Source organism: Phacochoerus africanus, chromosome 2, assembly GCF_016906955.1.
Source record: "Phacochoerus africanus isolate WHEZ1 chromosome 2, ROS_Pafr_v1, whole genome shotgun sequence".
Classification (NCBI taxonomy): Eukaryota; Metazoa; Chordata; class Mammalia; order Artiodactyla; family Suidae; genus Phacochoerus; species Phacochoerus africanus.
Window position 1 is genome coordinate 55920009 of NC_062545.1, and position 19107 is coordinate 55939115.

The window sequence follows — 19107 nt, forward strand, 5'->3', positions numbered from 1 at the left end:
ACAAAGGCAGCTGAAGCTTAGCTACAGCCAAGGCAACACCGGATTCAAGCTGCATCTGCAATTTATGCTGCCGCTTGAAGCAAAAGAGTCTTTAACGCACTGATCTAGACCAAGAATCAAATCCACATCCTCACAGAGACATAGGGTCCTTAACCTGCTGAGCTACAAAGGGAACTCCAGTTTCCCTGTTTCTTCAAGTAGGAAAAAGGCCTCAGCCCCCTTGAACTTCCAGAGTTCCAAAGGACAGATTCAAACAATAGTAATTGTAATTAGTAAATCAGGGAAGTGAGGGAATGTAGGAGAGGAGAAAAAAAAAAAAAGGAAAAGCAGTCAGGCAATAGAGCAGGGATAAAGCAGAAGTTCTAGTTCCTTCTCAAGTGATATACATAATGATATATCTTTGAGTACTGCTGCAGGAAGCCCCCTACCCAGATAGAGGATGGCAACTACTAGCTAAGACAACAGTCTGTTTAGAACCTAAGGAAGGAGATGTGGACCATTTCTGACCCATCTGACTTCAACCAACTCAAGCTTAGACATGATCAACCTTCGCCTCAATTCTACACTTGAATTCTCTCCTCAAGCCTCTTCAGGAGTACCCTTTAACTTAAAGCTTCTCCAATTTTGCTATTTGGGGAAACACCAATTGGGGAAAGATCCCCAGTGTTTTTACTTGCTGCGAGTAATAAATCCTCTGGATCTTTGGCTTGGTGGTCTTTTGCCTCCACAGCCAGTGGCAAACACAGTTTTCTGCTAAGAATGTTTCTGAACCAGGAAAAACAGGGTCTCATGTTATCTTTGGAGTTACCAAAAATAACCCTAGGACAGGTGGCCAAAATGACTGCAAGAGCAATGACCATCTTTTAAATTAGATCCTTTCAAATGAAACTTCAGATTCATCACTGACTTCACCAAGTGTATGAAAGATTAAATTCTATAAGGTCTAACCATGACCACCCCGGTAAAGCACCCTGAGCTGTCGGGTAGTAAACAGTTAGGGAAGTAACATGTGCCTTTCAAGGTTTACTTTCACCGCAGGCTCCACCCTCCACGGGGTTTGCCTCCTGTACCTCAAGCACTCCCAGAAAGGGGGGAAGAGGCGGAAGAAACAAACGGGGTTACCGCGGAACCCGCCCGCAAAGGAGAAAGGCCTTCTGGGCGCGGGGGCCCTCCTTATGCCAGTTCCCGGATCCGTACCTGACACGCGATGGACCTGCGGAAGCCGCACGCCATGTTTGATTCCACGAAGCTGATCCCAGTGGGAAGGTTCAGAGCTCTGCCCAGCCCACCTCTTCACGCCCCGCCTCCGCGCGCCGGAAGCCCGCCCCGGAGGGTGCTGCCAACCAATCAAGGAGCCTCGTGGACCACCACTAACCTTTGCCCTGCTGCCGCGAGGGAGCGCGGGAAATCCCGAGTGCATCTGGAGTTCCGTGGATCGCTGGGAGTATGACCACCTCGTCGGTGTCCAAGGTATGTGGGGACTGGCACCCACTAGGACTCTGCTAGGACTTCCCTTGTAAAGAAGGGATGAAGTGGAGGTTACATAGACCTCGGTGTACCGGCTCGAGGGGAGGGAGCGGCTGGCCGAGCTGGAGGCGTCTTTTCTTCGCATACCTTGAAGGCCAGTTTTGCTTGGAGAGAGAAGACCCCGATCCGTCTTAGTATTTTGGCTCTGAGGCTTTGTAAGCTATGGTTTGTGGAGCTCAGATGCTTCGAGGATGTGCGCCATTCCCCCCTCCTTTTTCCTTCTCATGAATATTTATTGTGCGCCGAACACAGGTACCGAGATACAGTGGTAAACTAAATAAGCACAGATGTTTCCATCATTACCGAAAATTCTATTAGACAGTGCTGCTACAGACCAAGTAAAGACCTTTAGTAATATTGTGAGTGGATCCGGAAGCCTCGGAAAGTTAAGCTGTCTAATAAAGCTGAAAATGCTGGTAAAGAAATTGCGAAGATGTGTCTATGTTGAAACAGTAAATTAGTGAAGAAGGCTATACCATGGATTTAATTTTTAATTTTGATTAAAATTAAAATTATGAGAGTGCCTTCCAAGACTACATACCAAGGAAGAACTACAAGCGATAGGGTTTTAGGGTACTGTGATGCCAGGTGCAAAGCAAGAAGTTTTTTGTTTTGTTTTTTTTCTGTTTTAGGGCTGCACCTGTGGCATATGGGCCTTCCCAGGCAAGGGGTCTAATCCAAGCTGCAGCCTATGCCACAGTCGTGGCAAGGTTGGATCCTTAACCCACTGAGTGAGGCCAGAGATCATCCGCATCCTCATGGGTACAAAGTCGGGTTCTTAACCCTCTGAGCCACAACCAGGACTCTGCAAGAAGATATTTAACTGCTAGTATTTTTTTATTAGGATTGGTACTGTTTTTGTTTTGTCCTGGTTATGAAGTTCCATAGCTTTTAGGAAGTCTGTCCCTGATCCTTTTTGTTGCCTCTCAGATTTTTTTATATCTTGCAAAGTTGTGAGAGGGTTTTTTGTTTTTTTTTTTTTTTCAGGAAGGCATTTAGAGCATTACAACAGAAACTCTTTTATTGAGATGATTATGAAGGAGGCCTTACATAAATAAGGTCTCTTTTTATTTCATTGGTTCATGGAACTGTCAGCATGCTTTTTGCAATTTTTTTTTCCTATCTAAACTTCTCTTTCCTTGTTATACTTTGTGGCTGTTGCTCTCCTCCCAACCTTTTCCATCTCCAGCACCATCACTTGATCAGTAGTTCAAAGTAGTTAACAATATTATTCCCATGGCCATACATTAGGATCCATTCCTAGCACTCTTCCTAGCTCATGCCTTCATAGTTCCTTTTCCTTTACCAAATTGCAGGTGGCTCTAGAAAGGAAGAAGTGACAGGCTTGTCATGGCACCACATAATTTTTATAAAAAAAAATTCGTGTATTTTAAATAGCTCCACTACTTGCAGGTACAAGAATATAAGGCACAATTCTTACTCTTATTTTGGACCGTGTAATCCAAATCACCACTTTATATTTGCACAGCACATCCGTCTTTACTTCTATTTTGAGATGACTCTTTCTTTCATTTTCCATAGATATGGCAATCTTTTTTTGTTGTTTTTTGTCTGAGCCTGTAGCATGCAGAAATTCCTGGTTCAGGGATCAAACCTGTGCCACAGCTGTGACCTGAGCCGCAATAGTGGCATCGCCAGATCCTTAACCTTTGGAGCCACCAAGGAATTTCTAGAAATGGCAATCTTTAAGAGCCTATCCTTGATGTACAGCTTTAGGTTTGGTAGAATAAATATAGGACCAGCAGCTTGGGACCTGTGTTCTCTTGTCAGATATGAAACTAACATGAAACTAAATGTAGCTAGGAGATTACCAGGAAAATTAATTGGCAAGCATTAGTCCCTTCTGTATACCAATTGCCTAACCTATATATTAGCCCTATACTAAACATTGGGAAACCATTATGAATTAAATGCAGTCCAAGCTACTTGGGCAAACAGACCCATAAATAACTATCATACACAGTAAAAGAAAATCTGGAAAGGTTCCCCAAAGCAGGTGAGTTTGAGTAGAACTTAAATGGATAACTGAGAATTTATCAGGTGAAGAAAGGTATATAAGGTGAATCAATAGCCAAAAAACTGTCCTATCAAGGTTCTAGATCCTTGGACTTAATTAAATAATAAATACTTCTTTTTAGATGGGAGGGCATCAGTATTTTTGATCTTCTTAATTTTCACTTACAGTACCAATTTACTCTTTACAGGGTTTTATAAAAATGGAACCTTATAATTTTAAATTTTATCAGCTTTTATTTTCTTTGTCTCTTAGATCAGGTCTCAAAGAGCAGAATCAAAGATGAGTTTCCCATGGGAAGGAGGAGAAAAAAGTAGTTAGTCCCCTTGTTGTTTAAGAATTTTCCTTCTATAATTCAGATAGAAGAGGAATGACTTCTTAGCACTTTAAAGAAACACCTTAGGGAGTTCCCTTTGTGGCTCAGTGGGTTACGAACCCAGCAAGTGTCCATGAGGATATGGGTTTGATCCCTGGCCTCGCTCATTGGGTTAAGGATCTGGCATTGCCACAAGCAATGGCGAAGGGCTCAGATGTGGCTCAAATCCCATGTGGCTGTGGCTGGCAGCTGCAGCTCCAATTAGACCCCTAGCCTGGGAACTTCCATACAGTATGGGTGAGGCCCTAAAAACCAAAAACCAAAACAAAACAAAAACCTTAAAAAAATATAGTTATCCATAAAATACTTGGTCAATCAGATTTGTTTCCTCCTTTGCTGCTTCAAATTTGTGCTTTTTTCTTTCTTTTTTACAGGGCTGTTTTGTGTTTAAACCAAATGTTAAGAAGAGAAAGATCTCTGTGCCAGTAGGTAAGATATCTTAATATCTGATTTGTTAATTTTCTTCCTCCAATTCTTAAACTTACCTAGCTCTTACGGAATTAATAATTCTGTTGTCTAAGGTTGTTTAATTTACTATGTTGATGTAACAGTTATGTTCAGAGGGATAGATAGGACACAGTGATAAGAGCACTCCTCAGGGTTCTAATCTAAAAGTGAATTGAAATGTACCTTCAAAAGGCAAATTAGAAAGTAAATTTCCTTCAAAGAGTATGTTACCATTCTTTAAAAAGGATTGTCTTAAAAATATCACTGATTTCCCGGGATGAGATAGGAGGAATTCACTGCCAAAGGGTAGAGGGACTTTTTGGAGTGGTAGAGATGTTCTTTAGATTGAGGAGATGGTTAAATGAGTTTTGTTTGTTTGTCTGCAAATGCTGCAGCAGTGCTGAATCCCTTAACCCACTGCCCTGGGCCAGGGTAGGGATTGAACCTCCCTCTCCATAGCCATCCAAGCTTCTGCAGTCGGATTCTTAACCCACTTGCACCATGGCAGGAACTCCATGAGTGTATACTTTTGTTACGACATATCAGACTGTTAAAATGGACATATTTTATTATTTGTAATTTATACTTCAATAAAATTAAATTATTTTTTAAACACTGTCTTCATTTTATCTGTTTAGTGAGCACGTTCAGAGGACTTAATTACCTCAGACAACTCAAGGTGTCGTTGTTAATCAGAAAATGTTTATTGCACTGGTTCTCAATCATGGCGACAGGTTAGAATCACTTGGGGAACTTTTTTTTTTTCATTGATTTTTCTATTCTGATGTAATTGTAGATTTACATCCAGTTGTAAGAGCCTAGAGAGTACCCTTGAACCCTTCATGTCCCTAGTGGTAACATATTGTATCACTTTAGTTCATTATCACAAGGAGCAAACTGACAATGGTACAGTCCATTGACCTTATTCAGGTTTCAACTTGGGGGGTTTCTTAAAAATAGCAATGTCCAGACCCCAACCCATACCAAATGAATCAGAATCTTTGGGAGTGGGACCCAGGTATTGGTATTTTTTGAAAGCTCCTCTTAGGCATATATTGAGTATTTACACTCAGTACTTAGCACTGTGAAGATTAATTCTGATGGAAAATTATGATGTGCAATTAAGCACTCTCATGTACTAATTTTTAATTAAAAAAGAAAAACTGGACTATTGTTTGAGGAAATAACGGCTCAAATATGTAGAATTGGATTTTTCTAAATCGTCACATGATATAGACCTTACAGGTGTTAATTGTTCAGTTTGGGCCTAGCTAGATAAGCTACCTATGCTCAAGGAGCAAATAATGAAGTAATGGTCCACGTTGAGGGCAATGTCATCTTGATTGTTTAAGTACAGTTAATTTTCAGTTCCAGAGTCAGTTTGTTCCCCTTTCTTTGAGGCTAGTTCTCGGAATTGTGGCAGCTTATGTCCTGGCTACAGTCTGGTCACCGTGTAGTTAACGTCTACCTGGTGGGGGTTTCAGTATCTGCAAAACAGCTCAAGCCCTTGAGAAACTAAAGGTCCTTGACTTTGCTTAATGACTGAACAATTATTATTTTGCCCTGTTGGCTTTCCTTTGCTTCTGCATTTTCTTACTTCTCTGATTATTCTTTGTAAAGTTTTTCTACAGGCAAAAGGTAGGTGAAGGATATGAGGGGTAAGGACCATGGGGTCCTGCTCGATTTTATAATCACTACTTACTGTCACAATATGAGGTGAGTTTTTGCTTAAAAATTTTTGTACTGGGAGTTCCTGTTGTGGCGCAGTGGTTAACGAATCCAACTAGGAACCATGAGGTTTCGGGTTGGATCCCTGGCCCTGTTCAGTGGGTTAAGGATCTGGCGTTGCCGTGAGCTGTGGTGTAGGTCGCAGATGTGGCTCGGATCTGGCTTGGCTGTGGCGTAGGCTGGCAGTTGTAGCTCTGATTAGACTCCTAGCCTGGGAACCTCCATTTGCCCTGAGTACGGCTCTAGAAAAGGCAAAAAGACAAAAAAAAAAAATTTTTTTTGTACTGAATTTCAGCTATAGAGTGTTAAGATTTCTTTTAAGTTTTAGAATTAGTAAGCCTAATGTGAATAATTGTATAATTTGAACTTTTCTTTGAAGTACGTTAGGGTTGGTTTTTGTTTTTTCCATTTTGCTGAGTAAAGACTAACAGATACTGTTTTAATGTGAGAATCTTAGGGGAATTGACCCTGATTATAAGACAGATGGAGCAGAAATGAAGAAAATGTATCCAGATCTTAGCACTTGCCTTCACTGGCTTCAATTCTTGAAACAGATTGCCTGAAGAAGTAGGAAGGTGCTCTGCATTTTGCCCACCATCTGCCGCCTGGTTGAAGACACTTGGGTGTATACCTAAAAGAAGACTGGTACCTCTCCCTCTCCTCAGTATTGTGTGGATGACTGCACATCCTGCAAAACAGCTGGGCAGGAACTGCAGAGGGTGGGAGGGAGGGACTGGCATAGCACTGGCACTGTAGGGGGTATTCACGTTGAAGTAAAGCATGCTGAGTAGGAGCAGGTGGGAGCCTGTCAACAGTGAGAGCTCATTAGCACCTCTCTATGGTTATTTATTTATTACCTACTGCTCTATAAATGACTGAGAGAAGGCAAGGTAGTGGGTTAAAATGTCCTGTTGTTTTTTCCTAGTTTCTAATAGTTTTTAATAAAAATTATATATTTTGATGTAGCATAAACAATTTGTGACTTGATTTGCCACTTTTAAATTTTATGTGATACTACTTTTCAAATTAAAATGACTGTTTTGGGGCATTCCCATTGTGGCTCAGTGGTAATGAACATGACTAGTAACCATGAGGATGCAGAGTCAATCCCTGTCCTCGCTCACTGGGTTAAGGATCCAGCGTTGCCGTGAGCTGTGCTGTAGATTGAAGAAATGGCTTGGATCTGCTGTTGCTGTGGCTGTGGTGCAGGCCAGCAGCTGTAGCTCCCATTCAACCCCTAGCTGGGGAACTTCCATATGCTGCATGTACGGCCCTAAAAAGCAAAAAGAAAAAGGCTATTTTTGCTTTATTTGAGGCTACTGTGTTAACTATTTTGTCTCTTACTAATGTATCTCCTTGCTTTTATTTGATTTGAATTTTTATACTTAACCTTGTCTATCATTTTACCATAATATGACTTTAATATATTCTAAGGCTTTTGATGAATTTTAAAAATCAGTACTTGTTAAAAACTCTGAGTAAACTGATTAGAAGGAAAGTTCTTTAACAGGAAAGAGAATCTTTACGCCAAACTATTAGCATTAAAACTTGTTGGTATAACTGCTATATAGTGTGGGGAACTTTACCCACTATTCTGTGATAATCTATATGGGAAAAGAATCTGAAAAAAGAATGGATGTGTGTATATGTATAATTGAATCACTTTTGTTGTACAGCAGAAATTATTACAACATTGTAAATCAACTATACTTCAATAAAACTTTAAAAAAAAATCTTGATATAATACTAGCAGCATTTCAGTGAAGTCAGGAAAAAAATGCGGTTTCACAATTATTATTAAATACCATGAAAGTTCTAGCTGTAACAGTAAAATACCTAGTAGTTAACAGTAAGAAATATGAAGGAAAGTAGAAAACCGTAAGGAATAAAATGTTTGATTAAGAAAGGAGACCTGGGAGTTCCCGTCGTGGCGCAGTGGTTAACGAATCCGACTAGGAACCATGAGGTTGCAGGTTCGGTCCCTGCCCTTGCTCAGTGGGTTAACGATCCAGAGTTGCTGTGAGCTGTGGTGTAGGTCACAGACGTGGCTTGGATCTGCTGTGGCTGGCAGTTGTAGCTCCGATTAGACCCCTAGCCTGGGAACCTACACATGCCATGGAAACGACCCTAGAAAAGGCAAAAAGACCTGTAGTATTCAGTGATGTAAATTTTTTAGCATATTAAAAATGTCATTTTTCCCCAACTCAATCTACAGATTTTATTTTATCCAGTCAAATACCAATGTAATTATTTTTGAGAAATGACAAAATTAATTTGAAAGAATGTTTCAAAATTTTTTGAAAAAGAATGTTTGCAAGTTCCTGTTGTGGCAAAGTGGAAACAAATCCAACTAGTATCCATGACGATTTGGGTTCCATCCCTGGCCTCGATCAGTGGATCGAGGATCCAGCATTGCCATCAGCTGTGGTGTAAATCACAGATGTGGCCTGGATCCTGTGTTGCTGTGACTATGGCCAGCAGCTGTCACTCTGATTCAGCCCCTAACCTGGGAACTTCCATATGCTGAGAGTGTGGCCCTAAAAAAAGCAAAAAAAAAAAAAAAAAGAATAATCTTTGGTGGTGGTAGGAGGAAGACCTAGATCAATTTTTTATTAGAATGTATACTACAAATCTACAAAAATTAAAACAGTTCAGGATTAGTATGGAAATAGAGTTGGATTCAGTAAAACAGAATAAAAAGTTCAAAAACAATTTCAAGTGTATATATAAATATTCAGACAGTAAGGGCACCTCAGAGAGAGCATAGATTATTCAATAAATGACTCTTTTTCAAACTGAAAGTTATAATCCACATGTGAGTCATGAATTCAGTTTAGTCAGTCATGACAGTTTTAAAAAACAGAATAGAAAACATTTGCCATCAGATGATAATGAGAAGTATTGTTTTATAGGACTTTTGTTTTTGTTTCCATTATATATATGTGTTGGCTTATGATATAAAATGTATTCCTTAATGTGGATCATAGTTTTAAAAGTCTGAAAACCAGTGCCATAAATAGTATGCTGATAAATGGCTAACCATTTGGAGGAAAACATTCAAAAAGGATATAAAATACAGACTAAATTAAAGCCTGGGCCAAACTATTTCAATTAAACAAAGAATAGAAATGGTAGTAGTAAGAATCATTTAATAGGGAGTTCCCAAGTGACACAGTGGATTAAGGCTCCAACTGCGTTGCAGTGGCTGTGGTGTAGGCTGGCAGTTGTAGCTCTGATTCAACCTCTAGCCTGGGAACTTCCATATGCTGCAAGTGTGGCCCTAAAAAAAAAAAAACAAAGAAATGCAAAAGTGATAGAAATACAATCTAAAAATTAAAAATATCTTTTTAATCTTATGGATACCATTAATAAAGTAAGCTGTAAATGAAGTTAAGTAAGATATTTAGGATATTGAATGTTACCTATCCCCAAGTATATATACACACACATATATATATTTGATAACTTAAAAAAAAAAATTCAACCCCATTACTTACTGTGTGACTTTGCAGAGATTTTCTAACTTTTATTATATAAAAAAGAAACTGACTTATTTCTTTCTATGATTTTAGAGGACTATTTTAATAAAGGGAAAAATGAGTCTGAGGACAGTAAGCTTCGATTTGAAACTTATCAGTCGATATGGCAGCAGATGAAATCTGAAACTGAGGTGAATACTTTTTTTTAATAACATTTCTTTAATATCACAAATCTCATTATTTGTGGCTTCCCATTTTCCTTTCCACTGATTTGTAAGAGTATTGACGAAATATAGGTGATCGTGGTTAGGCATAGTCTTTATATTCTAAAATAAAAAATCCTTATGTTTCGAGTATTAAGCATAGCTTTGGATACTGGAACATAGGCATATAATGATCACTGCTAAGACACAGGCCCTTTACATATCGTCACAGCTCTTGAATGGTGGCACTCTTTAAATTATCCATTCAGTTATACAAGTTTGAAATCAAGCTATTTCTAAACTACTTCACTTCTGTATCCTCATATCCAGTTACCACGTTCTTTATATTTCAGTTCTGAAAAGTTTCTCCACCGTAGCAGATTCATAGCTGTAGAGTCACATTTTGAGTGGACTTGTTTTTTACAGTACAACATGGATTGTATTTCTTGTTTTTTAATGCCTGGAGGGGAGGGTTATGGACTTCGCAATTTATTTCTGTTTCCTATCACTCTCTTGCTTTATACCTGGTGGCTTTGCTCCTTCATATATTCCATGGGACCCTTGAAGCAATTTGTGTTTGTGGTTTCTAGCTTAGGAAACCTAAATTGTCATAATATCCTCTTAACTGATGTACCTGCTTCTGATGTCAAACCCTTCGGGTCTGACACGAGACCCTTTGCCACCACTGGCCAAATGCTGTCAGGCAGAGCCAGCCCTGTAGCACGTACGGGGGTTTTCCAGCCCCAATACTAGTAGAGCCTTTCAGATCCCATCTAATTTGGCCTTCACAGTGCAGCCAGATTAACCCGTCTTTCACCCTGATTTAATCATGTCTCTGCTTCAGATTCCTTTAATAGTTCTTCCCACAGAATAAAATTCAAACACTTTGACATCAAGTATATATTTTCTTAGAGTTCCCTCTGTGGCACAGAGGGATCGGTGGCATCTTGGGAGCACCGGGACGCAGGTTTGATTCCTGGCCAGGCACAGTGGGTTAAGGATCTGGGGTTGCTCCAGCTGTGGCTTAGGTTGCAACTGCGGCTTGAATCTGATCCCTGGCCCCTGGAACTCCATATGCCTTGGGGCAGCCAAAAAAAAAGGAAAAAAAATACATTTTTTCTTGGTCTAGTTCATTGAGTATTTCAAGTCTCATTCCCAGCCACTTTTTATGTTTTTTATGTTTAGCTATAACTGTGGTTCCCCCAGATGTTTGGTACTTTCTTCCCTGCTTGCCTCGTCCTGTCCCCATTCCTTCTAACTTTATTTCATCTACTGTTACCTGCTCTATCACCCACTCTGGTACTTAGGCTCAAATATATCACCTGCTCAGCTTTAATTGGCTGGCCTTAATCTTTTTTCGTATATTATCATAATGGTCCACAGAATGTAAGTGTTCTAGCTCAATTTCTTCACTTTTTTAAAGAGACTCATTTGTAAGATGGTTAGTAAATGTTTGTTAAATGAATAAATGAAATTCTTTAATGTACTATTCACTGCATAGATTTAAGGAAGATTTTAAATTTCATCTACTGTATAGTCATTTTACATGTGATCTTTGGAACTGAAATCATGGCAGTTTTCTTTCCCAAACTTGGAAAGATGCATCGGATTATTACTAACAATAATTCATAATTCATAAAGTTTTATGTTTTCTTTGTAGCAACTACAAGAGGAATTAAATAAAAACCTGTTTGACAGTCTAATTGAATTTCTGCAAAAATCTCATTCTGGATTCCAGAAGAATTCAAGAGACTGGGGCTGTCAAATAAAGCTCAGAGAAATTCCAACTGCTGCTCTTGTTCTAGGTACATATGTGTGTGTTTGTTTTTTTTAAATGGTGATTTTGTTGTTGAGAATAGTGGGGGATCACCTGTTTTGATAACCTGTTTTATGTCTTTCATTTTCACAACTAAACTGTTAAAGTTTGCATGCTTTCAAAACCGGTAAAAGTTCCTTTTACTGATCATATACCTGTAAATTTTAGAAAATTGATCTAGAGTTAGCATCTGTCTCACCTTTTTGTCAGAAAATGAAGAGAAAATATATTTGTATTACTTTCTTCCTTGTTTTTGTTTTGTTTTGTTTTTCTGTCTTTATAGGGCCGCACCAGCGACATATGGAGCTTCCCAGGCTAGGGGTCTAATCCGAGCTGTTGCTGCCAGCCTACTCCAGAGCCACAGCAATGCCAGATGCAAGCTGAGTCTGCAACCTACACCAGAGCTCACTGCAACGCTGGATCCTTAACCCACTGAGCAAGGCCAGGGATAGAACCTACAACCTCATGGTTCCTAGAGGGATTCATTTCTGCTACGCCATGACGGGAACTCCTTCCTTAGTTATTTTAATATGAGATTTGAATTCAGTAATAAACTACCAGTGTGTTAATAGATTTGACTTTTATACTTTTTAAAAACCATATCTTCAATAGAATTACTCTGTGATCTTAATTTTGTTTCCGTGTGCTTATTTTTTCATTCTTGGATTGTATTGTAATATTGTGTTAACATCAATTGTTTAAATGGGTTTGGACGAACTGTTTACAAATTGCTTTCAGACTGCAGATTGTACATTTTTTAGGTATTTACGTGTATCCATCATTAATATCTCATTTTAACCAAACATCTGGATTGCAGGATAATAGAAAAAATGTCTTTGAAATATTAGCAGATTTTCTTTATTCCTTTTGAAAGGAAGGGTTGGATTTATTTGGATTCCAAAAATACTCTTCATTGTACTTCCAATTTGTTATTTTTTCAGGGTCTGAGATAAATTAATTCTGTTGTTCAATACTACCTCTAGTACTGTTCATTATCTAAATCTTATTCCTGATATTCAGGGCAATACTTTTCAGACTTTCATGTACCTACAAATAACCTCCATGGGATCTTAGTAGACTCAGATTTTCATTAATAGATGGGGTGTGTGTGTGTGCACACACGTGCGTGTGTGAAACTCTGCACTTCTTTTTCTTTTTTTTTCCTTCTGGCTACACCTGTGGAATAGGGAAGTTCCCAGGCCAGAGATTATATCTGCGCCACAGCAGCGACCCAAGCCATGGCAGTGACAGTGCTGAGTCCTTAACCCACTGCACCACCAGGGAACTCCGAAATCCTGCATTTCTATCAGGTTTACAGCTCATGCTTATATTGCCAATTCCAGGACCATTTTGAGGAACAAGACTCCAGAGAATGATATTTATAATGCTGTGAACCAGGTCCTCAGTGCAGCCTGCCACTTGATTTCAAACCCCTTCCATTTTTGGATAAGAAACTGAGGCTCATTGATGGCCAACTTGTACTGTGGGGTGCTTTGTCTCTTTCCTGCCAGGTTAAAGCAGTTGGAGGTAGAGTAGGGGAAACGCAATCAAGAGGGATGGCCTGATTGTTGTGAGAGCCCTGTTTAAATCTGTTCTCCACCTACTGCCAAAAGGAGAAAAGAAACTAATTGAAATCATATGTTTCAAAGTCAGTGGTCCGAGGAGAACATTTTTCCAGTTAAAGTCATTGTTGATTATCTTGTTTCCAATAGACAGTTCCATTGTTTTAAGGAACATAGTGTTAAATAGTTAATAAAGTCAGTCAGTAAAGAAAGATAAGCCAGTGTTTTACTAAAATCCCAAATTTGTTCAGAGATACCGTATCACAATCATAGACCATAGTGCATGCTAGGACTATCATTTTGATTCTATAAGAAAGAAGAATCTATACGCAAAAGAATGCTTAAGCACAGTTGGATCTTTGTTTTCAAAAAGGTATATGTCCATTTAAAAATAGCCTGTCAACATTTTTGTCTCCTAGAAAAAAAAAATTTGCTTAGTGGTGGCCTGGGTGATTCTGAAACCTTTTTCTTTCCTTCCAAGCAGCTGAAGTTTTATAGTAGCAAGTCTCAGAGCAGTTTTAAGATGTGTGCTGCTGGCCCCTGCCTAAGCACCGAAGCACTTCCTAGAACTCACACATTGTAACGCTAGGGAAATCATCAGTTATCACAATTTTTTTCCAAAGTAGTAGGGAAGTTTCCACTCAACTCTGGTAACTGCATGCAGAGCACTAAAACTCTGTTTGTGGAAATCAGAACCAAGGATTCAGTAAATACTTAAAGGATCTAAAGTTTTAATTAGTTTTTAGACTCTTCCCTCAAAAATCAACTCAATATATACTTCACCTTTTGTATTTATTACTGTGATCATTAATAGTATTAATGATTGGCCTCTCCTCAGTTGTTAAGTTAGGGTCACAGTAAGGCCCTTATTTTTGATTGACTGTTTTGAAGAACTCTGTGAATTTTAAATTACTTCAACTATATGTCCCCAGTAGTTTTTTGAAAGGAAAATTGTGCTAAATACCTTTCCTGGCTAGTGTGTGCCGCTGCGTGTCTACTTTTAATAGAGATCTCTTCATCTATGTGGTATATTTTCTTAGTTTTTATTACTAACCATGTTTTAAAAATATTTTTACTTCATAATTTACTTGACATGTTAAATAGCTTTTTTGTTATTGTTATTAATGATAAAATGATGGTATAATATTGATTTATTATCCCATAGGTGTGAATGTAACAGATCATGACTTAACATTCAGGAGTCTAACAGAAGCCCTTCAGAATAATGTCACTCCATATGTAGTCTCATTGCAAGCTAAAGATTGTCCAGGTGAAGTATTAATGCTATAATAACCTTGATGAGATGTTACACATCTCTTCCGTCCTTCTTTCTGGCTGTCTTTATCCCTTTTTATTTGTGGGAAGAGCATGACACTGAGTTTTTGGCAGGACGAGGTTCAGTACCTCACAGAGTAATCCCGAGCCTTCAAAACCTTTTGCTGTCCGGTGTTATATAAGTACATATTATTCCTAATATAATATATAGTTTTCAGGTTTATGCATTTGCTTAGGTAATACTTTTATTATAGACAATAGACATAAACTTTAGTGTTAGTCTGAATTAATGAAATTTAAATATTGGGAGGATGTTAATGAACCTTAATAGTTAGTATGTTAAATGTTATGTCAGTGTTAAGTGTAGAAAAACACATTCTACCCAAATAGTTTAATATACTGATCAAGAAATTTCAGGTATCTTAGATTTGTTTTAAGGGGATATGATTTATTTACATTTTATATTCTGCAGATATTAAGCATTTTTTGCAAAAGCTCACCTCACAATTGATGGACTGCAATGTAGATGTGCCATCCAAAGAGAAAGAAAGTGTTCAGTTCACTCAGAAGAAGACACATTATTCCATGGATTCTCTTTCCAGTTGGTATATGAATGTCACACAGGTAAATGTAAATTGACATTTTTTCCCACCAGGAAATTGGCATATGATTGAAGAGGTCTAGAATTATAGTAAAACCATAGTACTTTTTTGTTCTAATAAGGATATGTTTCGGTAGCACCAGTTGTTAATTTAGCAGTAGCTACTTATTTTTCCTAAGGCTATTAGAATTCAGAAGTTTTCTTTTGTCAGTATTCAGCTTGATTCCTGGGAAATCTTTAGGTTCATACAAGGCCACTTTATTTGTGGGAGAATCATCCAGTGACAAAGCAGCATCAGGAATATGTTTCTAGCACTGTGACAATGGCTTTAACTTTAATATACTATCTCTTAGATTCCTCAACATTTACTTTTATGGGATAGAAACTTGTTTTCAGTACTCATTTTCAACTTAGTTTGATGAAGAGTAGTGTGTGTGTGTGTGTGTGTGTGTGTGTGTGAACACACATCAATAATATATCTAATTTGTTCCATGTTTAGAATTCTTGAAGGAGTAAATGTTCTGTATGTATAGTATGTTTGACGAGAAGATATATAGATAGAAGTTTCATTCTCCCGTGACAGACTGGTGAAAGCGAAAACCTAAATGGTTCATGGGGTAACTGCACCATAAAGCCACAGCCTTCCTTTATGCTCCTGTGTAGCCAGATAGTATGGGGAAAAGTTACTGTGGTAACATTTTCTGCCAAATGTGGTTGTTTGAAGTCATCATAAGTAAGGTATATAAGGATTAAGCTGGGTCTAATGTTTACCATAATGTCGTCTTTGATCCTTAGTTTTAGATTGTCTAGATATGAAATGCTGTCTGTAGTTTAGGTTAGAAATTTTAAAAAATTGGCATTGGACCAGATGATAGTTGAGATGTTTTCAACCTGAAATTTCACAGTAGTAGAGTAGCAAGTAGTGTTATTCATTATGGTTTTTAATTAAAAATACTGGCCTCACCCTAAAGCAAAGCAAAATATAATATTCTACCAAAAGAAAAATCAATTTTATAGAAAATGTTTTCTTCTCCCCATGCTTTTCCTGTCATTTTCTCAGATAGCAGAAAATATAAATATTTCATATGAGTTATAGATGTTACTGGACCTTTTTCTTCTTGGTTATCATTCCCATGTCAGACACAGAAAGATTCTGCTAATAACTGCTGGAATGAGTTTCTGTTTATTATGTGGGAGAAATAAAAGAAACAATGTTGCTGTGAAATATGAAGGGAGCTGTAACAGCTTGTGGCATTATAGCATTGTTTGGATGGTAAAGCTTACTTTTAACTCCTTCTTTCTACAATGGCTTAAAAGAAGACAGAACCAAAAATGCCAAGAAAAAAGAGGACTTCTTCTAGCCAATGGCAGTCTCCACCTGTTGTGCTTATCTTAAAGGATATGGAAAGCTTCACCACAAAAGTACTCCAAGACTTCATAATTATTGGCAGGTAGATGGTGTATCTCTGACTTTTTTGCAAAATTCTTTTTTTTTTTTTTTTTTTTAAAGGGCCACACCCGCAGCATATGGAAGTTCACAGACTAGGGGTTGAATCAGAGCTGTAGCTGCTGGCCTACACCACAGGCACATCAACGTCAGATCCGAGCCACATCTGTGGTCTACCCCACAGCTCATGGCAACACCGGATCCTTAATCCATTGAGCAGGACCAGGGATCCAACCCACAACCTCATGGTTCCTAGTCAGGTTTGTAACCTGCTGAGCCACAACGGGAAATCAGCAAAATTCTTTTTATTAAGAAAACATACAGCTTTTAACTTAAAAAGCAACTGTTTTCAGAGAACATAAAAGTTTTATCTTCATTTTAATACTAAAGGATTGAAACCAGGATGATTTTAAATTTCTTATGAAATTGGACATTTAAATACCGCCTATCAGATTTTCATTTGCTTTTTGATCCAAAAAGGAGAACCAAAAAACAAAAGTTAGCCAGTTTTTAGTTATGATAAGGCAGTATAAAATGTAGTTTCTCTCACCAAGAATGTCTGTCTCTTACTTGACCACTAAATGGGTAAACTACTCTAGGTTGAGATATTTTTGTCAGGACTTATTTTCTGATACCTGTCCACCGTTAGAAGCTTTGAATTACATATAGCTCTGCTGAACAATAATGTTTTTTAAATAACCTATATTATTTCTGATGAGAAACTATTTTCATGATCTTACTGGATCTTTAAGACAGTCCTCTGAGACTTGAAATTGAAGTAATTAACCCTATTTAAAAACCCAGTGAAATGCTTTTCCCATGGTACATTTTTTTAGGGTATAATTTATTTTGGCATCTTCTGTATGTTAATTTGCTTAATAGCTTTGGCTACATTTGTCTAAAGCTGTATTGTGTGATAATCTACTAATATAATTCCTGTTTTGATAGTATTTATTTTTCCATTTGACACTGAGATTTCTAGATCCTAAGACTTTTCTTTTTTTCTTTTTTAGGGCCACCCTTGCAGCATATGGAAGTTCCTAGGCTAGGGGACGAATCAGAACTGTAGCTGCTGGCCCACACCACAGCAACATGGGATCCAAGCCATGTCTGCAACCTTCACCACAGCTCATGGCAATCCTGGCTCCTTAACCCACTGAGCAAGACCAGGAGTAGAACCCACATCCTAATGGATACTAGTCGGATTCGTTACCACTGAGCCACAACTCCAAGATCCTAAGACTTTTCTTAATGCTAACACTGAACTGATTAAAGTACCAGTAATAGAGTCTGAGTACTTTAGTACTGTGAGAGCAGAAAAAAGTCTAGGATACTGAAAAGCAGTAGCTAATAGGAGGGAGCAAGCAAAATCGTCAGCCACAGAACAGAGGGCTCTGACCTACAATAGTTTTTGGAATGTTGCTGTTTTATTCTGTGGAAGTCACTTATATTCATATTGCTTATGCTAAGAATGAATCATGTTCAATAAGTCTGAGTTAAGAATGCCGGAAAAGGAGTTCTTGCTGTGGCTCAGTGGATTAAGAACCCAACTAGTATCCATGAGGATGTGGGTTTGATCCCTGGCCTCACTCAGTGGTTAAAGAATCTGGTGTTGTGGTGAGCTGTGGTGTAGATTGCAGATGCAGCTCAGATCTGGTGTTACTATGGCTGTTGCATAGGCCAGGAGCTGGAGCTCTGATTCAACCCCTAGCCCGGGAACTTCCATATGCTGCAAGTGTGGCATTTAAAAAAAAAAAAAATGCCAGGAAAGAATGTAACATTTTTAAATGATGTTCATTAAATATATCTCTTACATATTTTTAAGAAAAGTTTTCTAAATCTTAGCTATTATGGCTTGGTGACCTAGTATCTATTAGAAATGTCCATAAATAGAATAAGTTACTTGAAAATGAATGTGCTTCACCTCACTGAACTCTTAAAACATAGACTGGATGTCCATCCATGAGGAAGACTGTAGGCAGGACTCAAACTTTGGGTGAGAGATTGAATGGTATCTAACACTTCTAACATTTGAGATTGTATAACCTCAGGGAGAAACACTAGATCTCTCTGGACCAATGTGTTCTTATTTATAAAATGAGAGAATCTGGAGTTCCCGTCTCAGCGTGGTGGTTAACGAATCTGACTAGGAACCATGAGGTTGTGGGTTCGGTCCCTGCCATTGCTCAGTGGGTTAAGGATCTGGCGTTGCCGTGAGCTGTGGTGTAGGTCACAGACGCGGCTCGGATCCCTCGTTGCCGTGGCTCTGGCGTAGGCTGGCAGCTACAGCTCCGATTCTACCCCTCGCATGGGAACCTCCATATGCCGCGGGAGTGGCCCAAAGAAATAGCAAAAAGACCACAAAAAAAAAAAGAGAGAGAATCTATTACATAGATTGATTTCAGAGCTAGAATGTCTGGAAAATAATTATTTGTTTGTTTTAACAGAGGAAAATGAACGACCTGAAAAGTTTTTTATTATTTAGAATGATCTTCCTTAGCAGTGTGTTATGAAGTCAACATTAAAGTAAAAGTTGTCTTATTTTAAAATATGATGTACTGAAATAGAGTTGCTAAAGGCATTGCACTTTTGTATCTTCCTTTGAAAACTA

General features: G+C 38.3%; 2 protein-coding genes across 7 annotated transcripts in view; one reads left to right on the plus strand and one right to left on the minus strand.

Annotated features, from left to right (window-relative positions):
- The window catches only part of RARS2 (arginyl-tRNA synthetase 2, mitochondrial), a 76062-nt gene extending 74746 nt beyond the window's left edge, over nucleotides 1-1316 (minus strand). For all 4 annotated transcript variants that reach the window (XM_047760852.1, XM_047760848.1, XM_047760839.1 and 1 more), the window contains exon 1: nucleotides 1198-1316. In XM_047760852.1, the coding sequence (XP_047616808.1) occupies nucleotides 1198-1233 (36 nt within the window). In that variant the 5' untranslated portion in view covers nucleotides 1234-1316. The remainder of the gene's footprint in view (nucleotides 1-1197) is intronic.
- A 66-nt stretch (nucleotides 1317-1382) lies between these two features.
- ORC3 (origin recognition complex subunit 3) overlaps nucleotides 1383-19107 on the plus strand; it is a 61123-nt gene continuing 43398 nt past the window's right edge. For all 3 annotated transcript variants that reach the window (XM_047760812.1, XM_047760820.1, XM_047760828.1), the window contains exons 1-7: nucleotides 1383-1470; nucleotides 4313-4367; nucleotides 9686-9783; nucleotides 11456-11600; nucleotides 14339-14443; nucleotides 14921-15072; nucleotides 16367-16500. In XM_047760812.1, coding sequence (XP_047616768.1) covers nucleotides 1447-1470; nucleotides 4313-4367; nucleotides 9686-9783; nucleotides 11456-11600; nucleotides 14339-14443; nucleotides 14921-15072; nucleotides 16367-16500 — 713 coding nt within the window. In that variant the 5' untranslated portion in view covers nucleotides 1383-1446. The remainder of the gene's footprint in view (nucleotides 1471-4312; nucleotides 4368-9685; nucleotides 9784-11455; nucleotides 11601-14338; nucleotides 14444-14920; nucleotides 15073-16366; nucleotides 16501-19107) is intronic.